Source organism: Neovison vison, chromosome 1, assembly GCF_020171115.1.
Source record: "Neovison vison isolate M4711 chromosome 1, ASM_NN_V1, whole genome shotgun sequence".
In the NCBI taxonomy this organism is placed as follows: domain Eukaryota; kingdom Metazoa; phylum Chordata; class Mammalia; order Carnivora; family Mustelidae; genus Neogale; species Neogale vison.
The window spans coordinates 122,587,926-122,596,443 of NC_058091.1; the positions used below are offsets into that span (position 1 = coordinate 122,587,926).

The 8,518-nt window shown below is 45.4% G+C and overlaps 1 protein-coding gene across 1 annotated transcript; it reads right to left on the reverse strand.

Moving 5' to 3' along the window:
- Positions 1 to 5,983: 5,983 nt before the first annotated feature.
- On the reverse strand, positions 5,984 to 8,102 carry MUC21 (mucin 21, cell surface associated; the record flags this gene model as incomplete). Its single annotated transcript, XM_044249385.1, has 3 exons — positions 5,984 to 6,172; positions 6,510 to 6,694; positions 6,830 to 8,102. Coding segments are annotated over 3 exons (1,647 nt in total), but the record flags the coding sequence as incomplete, so codon positions are not given.
- Between the last annotated feature and the right edge of the window lie 416 nt (positions 8,103 to 8,518).

An 8,518-nucleotide genomic window follows, 5' to 3' on the forward strand; every position in this document is an offset into this window, starting at 1 on the left:
TTGTTCTATTGTTCTTTTGGTCTCTATTTCATTGATTTCTGCTCTCGTCTCAATTATTTCTCTTCCCCTTCTGGGTTTAGGCTTTCTTTGTTGTTCTTTCTCCGGCTCCTTTAGGTGGAGGGTTAGGTTGTGTACTTGAGACCTTTCAAAAGGCTTATATTGCTATGTACTTTCCTCTCAGGACCGCCTTTGCTGTGTCCCACAGATTTTGGAACAGTTGTGTTTTCATTTTCATTTGTTTCCATGAATTTTTTTCAATTCTACTTTAATTTCCTGGTTGACTCATTCATTCTTTAGTAAGATGGTCTTTAGTCTCCATATATTTGAGTTCTTTCCAACTTTCTCATTATAGTTGAGTTCTAGTTTCAAAGCATTGTGGTCTGAAAATATGCCAGGAATGATCCCTATCTTTTGGTACCAGCTGAAACCTGTTTTGTGACCCAGGATGTGATCTATTCTGGAGAATGTTCCATGTGCACTAAAGAAGAATGTATTCTGTTGCTTTGGGATAGAATGTTCTGAATATATCTGTGATGTCCATCTGGCCCAGTGTGTCATTTAAAGCCTTTATTTTCTTGTTGATCTTTTGCTTAGATGATCTGTGTGTTTCAGTGAGGGGGATGTTAAAGTCCCCTACTATTATTGTATTATTGTCAATGTGTTTCTTTGATTTTGTTATTAATTGGTTTATATAATTGGCTGCACCCATGTTAGGGGTATAGATATTCAAAATTGTTATATCTTCTTGATGGACAGACCCTTTAAGTATGATATGGTGTCCTTCTTCATCTCTTATTATAGTGTTTGGCTTAAAATCTAATTTATCTGATATAAGATTGCCACCTCAGTTTTCTTTTGTTGGCCTTTAGCATGGTAAATTGTTTTACACCCCTCACTTTCAATCTGGAGTTGTCTTTGAGTCTAAAGTGGGTTTCTTGTGGACACCATATTGGTTGGTCTTGTTTTTTATCCATTCTGATACCTGTGTCTTTTGATTGGGGCATTTAGCCCATTTACCTTCAGGGTAAATATTGAAAGCTATGAATTTATTGCCACTGTATTGCCTGTAAAGTGACTGTTACTGTATATTGTCTCTGTTCCTTTCTAATCTGTTGCTTTTTGGTTCTCTCTTTGCTTAGAGGACCTCTTTCAATATTTCCTAAAGGGCTGGTATGGTGTTTGCAAATTCTTTTGGTTTTTATTTGTCCTGGAAGCTTTTTTTCTCTCCTTCTATTTTCTTTGACAGCCTAGCTGGATATAGTATTCTTGGCTGCACAGTTTTCTCATTTAGTGTTCTGAATAATATCATGCCAGTCCTTTCTGGCCTGCCAGGTCTCTGTGGATAGGTCTGCTGCCAATCTATTTCTGCTGTTTTAGGTATATACTTCTTGTCCTGAGCTGCTTTCAAGATTTTCTCTTTGTCTCTGAGACTTAAAAGTTTTACTATAAGATGATGGGATGTTGACCTATTTTTATTGATTTTGAGGGGGTTCTCTGTGCCTCCTGGATTTTGATGCTTGTTTCCTTCACCAAATTAGGGATATTCTTTACTATAATTTGCTCCAATATACCTTCCACCCCCCTCTCTCTCTTCTTCCTCTGAGAACCCACTTATTTTAATATTGTTTTACCTTATGGTATCACTTATCTCTCAAATTCTCCCCTCATGATCCAGTAGTTGTTTTTCTCTCTTTTCCTCAACTTCTTTATTCTTCATCATTTGGTCTTCTATATCACTAATTTTCTCTTCTGCCTCATTTATCCTAGCAGTAAGAGCCTCCATTTTTTGTTGCACCTCATTTTTTTTTTAGTAGGTAGAGAGGCAGGCAGAGAGAGAGAGAAAGGGAAGCAGGCTCCCCGCTGAGCAGAGAGCCCGATGTGGGGCTCGATCCCAAGACCCTGGGATCATGACCTGAGCTGAAGGCAGAGGCTTTAACCCACTGAGCCACCCAGGCGCCCCAGATAAAATAGTTTAAAAAGGTTAAAATAGGAAAGAGGAAAAATTTTAAAAATAGAATAAGAGAAAAATAAAATTTAAGAAATTTAACTTTGCAAGACTAAAGAATCATGGGGGGGAAGCCATGAATTCCATCTTCTGTACCCAGATATTTCTGATGTTTTACAGTTCTCATTGATTGGTGAACTTGCTCTTGACTGAATGTTCTTGCTGATCTTCTGGGGGAAGGGCCTGTTGCAGTGATTCTCAAATGTCTTTGCCCAAGGCAGAATTGTACTGCCCTTGCCAGGGGCCAGGCTAATTAATCTGCTCGGGTTCTACCTCAATAGCTTTAATTCCCTGACCGCTTTCTGAACAGCTTTGGAGGATGGGAATGAAAATGGCAGCCTCCAAATCTCCAGCCCTGTAGGAGCCAAGAGCTCAGGGCCCCGCTCCTCAGTGCACACTTAGAGGAAAACAGTCAATCCTTTCTCTCTCCCTGGTCTCCAGCCACACTCCATGCTCACCCGGCCTGTGACCTATTGTTTCCATCTCTGGCACTCAGCCCCACTTGGAGTCTCCAAACTCAGCTGCTTCCCGCCATGTGCTCTCACACCACTCCGACCAGAGGAAGAAAGAGGGGTGTCTTTTCGGATCTGCCACTTATGGGGTCCCTGCTTGAAAAGTGGTGGCCCAACTGTGCCTTGGATCATGGTTTAAGGTAACCCCATGCTAAGAGCCCATGCCTTGGCTCCATCTCTGCAGTCAGCTTCCTCACTCCAGTACCTGGCAGCTCTGCCACACTCAGACACCCAGGGTCTTTTTGTAGCCCCACGAGTCGTGAAACCACACTGTCCCCATGAGGGCTCCATCCCCTGCTTAGCCTCTGGAATGATGTCCCTCAGTGGAGCAGACTTCTAAAAGTTCTGATTTTGTGTTCAACTATTCTACCGTTTGTTGGGAGCCAGCCCCTACCCCCACAGTCTGTCTTCCCATATGTTGCCTCAGAGTCACTTCTCCACATGTCCTACCTTCCAGTAAGTTGTCACTTTTCTGTCCATAGAACTGCCATTCTTTTCATCAATCTCCTGTTGAGTTTGTAGCTGTTCAGAATGGTTTGATAACTATCTAGCTGAATTCTTGGGACCAGACAAAATTTAGGTCTCCTATTCCTCTGCCATGTTTCTCCTCCTCCCCTCAGTCACCAAAGTTTTTCTGATGCAATTATTTTTCATGTTTTCAAGAATATATGAAACATTAACTTACCCAAAATAAAAAACAATAACAAAATTTATAGTGCTACCAATACACTCATGAAGCACATGCAACCTCATGAAGTGGGTACTCTATCATCCTCATTTTTACAGATGAACAAACTGAGACCCAGAGAACTGCACCCCATAATAATATGGGGGCTAGAATGGAAAGGGTGAGTGGCAGTAAAATGGGAGTTAGAAAATTCTAACTAGCCTGATGCTCTGACAACAGAGGTCTTTTCAGATGAATCAGTTTTAGGCACAGGATGAAGATCCAAAAATGATTCCATTCAAAGTTCATTGTGTTAGTCCAATAGTGCAAAAGCATGAGATCTGAAAGGGACAGCACTAATTCTGTCCACTTCTTAGACTCTGTTTGGATCAAACATTCTTGGTGAGCTGTGACTTTGTCAAGTTAAAATATGTGTGGTCCATGTAAGTGCATTCCATGATGAAAGTTAAGTAATGATGTTTCCAAACTACACACACACACACACACACTCTAGATGCTGGGAGTAGCAAGGTACTCACAGCCTAACCATGTGAATTAATCACAAGCTAAATTTGTTTACTGTGCTTTTTTGTCTTTCCATCTTCCTCTGTGTTGAAGTGCCCATTGCTTTGAGCCATTTGTTGTTTATCTTTGGAAATCAAAATTTTTACTTAAATAATATGCCTGGTAATAATATTTTAATAACTTTATTGAAATAGAATATACATAAGATAGGGTTCACTTGTTTAAAGTAGATGCCAGTGAGGCGGGGGATACCTGGCTGGCTCAGTAAGTTAAGCGTCTACCTTCAGCTCAGGTCATGATCCCAGTGTCCTATAGTGGAGCTCCATAGGACTCCCTGCTCAGCAGGCATCTGATTCTCCCTCTTGCCCTGACACTCCCTCCACCCACACTCTCTCTCTTGCTCTGTGGTCTTTCTTAAATAAATAAAGTCTTTAAAAAATAGATGTCAATGATTTTTATTGTATTTACAGAGCTGTAGTTGCCAAACCCTTTAACTATGCAGATTTAAACCTTCTCTGTTTTTCTTTTATTTCTTCTAATGAGTCTCTTTGTTTTTTTCTGTTTTGAACCTTATTACTTGCATGTTAGTCTTCCTGAATTTATTCTCCAAGTGTCTTCTATTTTCTGGATGATTTTCATCTCTGTATTGTTTTGTATAATTAAGTTATTTTTCCCACTTACTCTTCCAGTATACTAATTTTTTCCCCAGGTTACTAATTTTATTCATAACAATGGCCAACCTCTTTCCATTTATCTATTACAATTTTAAACTTGAAAATTAATGTTTATAATTTTTAATTATCTAAATGGATTCCCTTACCTGACTTTCACAGTATGCTTTCCACTGTTTATACCAGTGGAAGACATCTTTTCAGGCTGCTCAACTCAGCATCTCCTTTTAGTGCTGAATCCCTTTAAGTGAAATGGTGATGATATGGTCCTGAATAGGGCTTAGCATGGCCTCATTGATCATCCACTGACTTGCTCACATTAGAAAAACCAAGTACGGGGGCGCCTGGGTGGCTCAGTGGGTTAAGCTGCTGCCTTCGGCTCAGGTCATGATCTCGGGGTCCTGGGATCGAGTCCCGCATCGGGCTCTCTGCTCAGCAGGGAGCCTGCTTCCCTCTCTCTGCCTGCCTCTCCATCTACTTGTGATTTCTCTCTGTCAAATAAATAAATAAAATCTTTAAAAAGAAAAACCAAATAAGTATTGGAAGGCAGAGCAGGTTCCACCGCTACAAGTTGGGGTGAATCCTCTAATAAACTACTAATCCTGTCTGAGGGTTCTGTCCCCAGTGGGATTTCTGTCACTGCCTTGTGGATTTGGGGCAACTCAACTTTCCAAAGTAGCTCCTCTCTATCCTTCAAGACCTGTAGGTGGACTTCACCCTTGTACCCATGAAAGTGATATGTTCATCTCTTCTGGGAGGGGACCCATGAGAATCACAGGCTTTACCACAGGTGTCTCTGCTCTGAACCTCTTGAAAGATTAGACCTTGGCCAGGAAGGTTAAAGCTGAAAAGTCTTTCTCTTGGTAAAAGGAAACACTCTCTGATTCTGAAAGGAACATGGTGAGAGAGAAAAGTGTCAGATTGCACCTCTATTCTGACAATTAGACCAGGTCTAGAGCAAAGGTAAATGCCCAAGAAACGATGATTTTGAATGAATGTGCCCTGTCCCACAGCACATGTAATTGCAACTTCATCCTGCAACTCCACTTCATCCTGCTCTGCGTTCTCTATGTACCATGACATAATCTCTGTGTACCACATGCCTAAGCAGTGAGCCTGTAGAATCCTTGCACCTGCCCTCCCTTCTCATTTCTCCCAGTTCAATTCCCTTATCAGTCTGGTGAGTCTCAGAAACACAGTGTTTCTGTTGGGACAAGAAGGATTAGAGAAAGGGGGAAAGGCAGGAATGAAATCTCTGGATTTTACTATGGAGATTTTGAATGCCAAGGGGTTCTGGCATGGAGGTTCTCTCATAGAACAGGGAAATTCAACTCAGCACTGGAGACATCTATTCACTCATGTGCATACAAGATTCCATCATGAATTTTGGATGTGTTTATTTCTTAGATAATTGACCAATAGAATGTCCTCTTTCCACAGTTTAGTAAAAGCAAGATACAGGGAATGTCTTCCCCAGGGCTGTCAGAGACCCAGACAAAACTGGGAGGGGACTCCTGAGGACAAATAAAAGGATACTCAGATCCCTGGTCTACCTGGTTGGCTTCCTCCTTGAAAAAGGTGGCACTCTGGCTTCAGGGGCCATTCAGGGCCCATTGTATCCCCTTCTCATCTCCATGGCTACTGAAGATACTGGTCTCCTCCAGAACCAGTTAGGGCTCCAGCTAGGCCTGTGGTGGACTCCATGATTCCCTCCAGGGACCGTGCCAAGGTTGGGGCCATGGGGGTGGTAGACAGCTGTGTCAAAGACGTTTCTCAGGGACAGGGAATTTCTCTAGAAAAAGAAGGGCAAATCATTTCAGAATCATATTCCCTTCTCCCAAGCCTTAACATGGACTTGTTCTGGAATCTTCTTTCCCTTTGTATCACATCCTTCACCTAGTACTTCTTCCTCTACACTTTATTCCTTCTTTTGACTCTTTTCCTCAAGTCAATAGTTTGCTCAGCACATTGATTGGCTCTTCCAGTTCTAACTTGCTACTTCTCTTTTGTAACATACTCCTAGTCTTTCTTTCCCCCCAACTTGGTGGCACTACTATTCATACCCCATTTCCTCATGTTCCTGCTACTCCTTCCCAAGACACTCTCCTACATGGTAGGCAGGCACTCACCACACAGAAGAAGAGCCCAGCAAAGAATCCCACGGCCACTACAACTGAGACCAGAGTAATGAGGAAGATTTCCCATGGTTTCAGGAACCCACTAGGTATCATTTCATTCAGTGGAGTAGTAGCACTCGTGCCAACCCTATGGGAAGTTGTGTGTGTTCCAGTTGGAGAATGTGTGCTAAAGCCTCCTGTGGTTGCACTGGATGCAGTGTTGGAGGCTATGCTGGTCCCACTGGAAGTCACACTAGATCCAGGGTTGGAGGCTGTGCTGATCCCACTGGAGTTTGTGTTGGATCCAGTACTAGAGACTTTGCTGGACCCACTGGAGGTCACACTGGATTCAGTGCTGGAGGCTGTGCTGGTCCCTCCAGAGGCTGTGCTAGATTCAGTACTGGAGGTTGTGCTGGACCCACTGGAGGTCACACTGGACTCAGTGCTGGAGGCTGTGCTGGTCCCTCCAGAGGCTGTGCTAGATTCAGAACTGGAGGTTGTGCTGGACCCACTGGAGGTCACACTGGATTCAGTGCTGGAGGCTGTGCTGGTCCCTCCAGAGGCTGTGCTAGGTTCAGAACTGGAGGTTGTGCTGGACCCACTGGAGGTCACACTGGATTCAGTGCTGGAGGCTGTGCTGGTCCCTCCAGAGGCTGTGCTAGATTCAGTACTGGAGGTTGTGCTGGACCCACTGGAGGTCACACTGGACTCAGTGCTGGAGGCTGTGCTGGTCCCTCCAGAGGCTGTGCTAGATTCAGTACTGGAGGTTGTGCTGGACCCACTGGAGGTCACACTGGACTCAGTGCTGGAGGCTGTGCTGGTCCCTCCAGAGGCTGTGCTAGATTCAGAACTGGAGGCTGTGCTGGACCCACTGGAGGTCACACTGGATTCAGTGCTGGAGGCTGTGCTGGTCCCTCCAGAGGCTGTGCTAGATTCAGTACTGGAGGTTGTGCTGGACCCACTGGAGGTCACACTGGACTCAGTGCTGGAGGCTGTGCTGGTCCCTCCAGAGGCTGTGCTAGATTCAGTACTGGAGGTTGTGCTGGACCCACTGGAGGTCACACTGGATTCAGTGCTGGAGGCTGTGCTGGTCCCTCCAGAGGCTGTGCTAGATTCAGTACTGGAGGTTGTGCTGGACCCACTGGAGGTCACACTGGACTCAGTGCTGGAGGCTGTGCTGGTCCCTCCAGAGGCTGTGCTAGATTCAGTACTGGAGGTTGTGCTGGACCCACTGGAGGTCACACTGGACTCAGTGCTGGAGGCTGTGCTGGTCCCTCCAGAGGCTGTGCTAGATTCAGTACTGGAGGTTGTGCTGGACCCACTGGAGGTCACACTGGACTCAGTGCTGGAGGCTGTGCTGGTCCCTCCAGAGGCTGTGCTAGATTCAGTACTGGAGGTTGTGCTGGACCCACTGGAGGTCACACTGGACTCAGTGCTGGAGGCTGTGCTGGTCCCTCCAGAGGCTGTGCTAGATTCAGAACTGGAGGCTGTGCTGGACCCACTGGAGGTCACACTGGATTCAGTGCTGGAGGCTGTGCTGGTCCCTCCAGAGGCTGTGCTAGATTCAGTACTGGAGGTTGTGCTGGACCCACTGGAGGTCACACTGGACTCAGTGCTGGAGGCTGTGCTGGTCCCTCCAGAGGCTGTGCTAGATTCAGTACTGGAGGTTGTGCTGGACCCACTGGAGGTCACACTGGATTCAGTGCTGGAGGCTGTGCTGGTCCCTCCAGAGGCTGTGCTAGATTCAGTACTGGAGGTTGTGCTGGACCCACTGGAGGTCACACTGGACTCAGTGCTGGAGGCTGTGCTGGTCCCTCCAGAGGCTGTGCTAGATTCAGTACTGGAGGTTGTGCTGGACCCACTGGAGGTCACACTGGACTCAGTGCTGGAGGCTGTGCTGGTCCCTCCAGAGGCTGTGCTAGATTCAGTACTGGAGGTTGTGCTGGACCCACTGGAGGTCACACTGGACTCAGTGCTGGAGGCTGTGCTGGTCCCTCCAGAGGCTGTGCTAGATTCAGTAC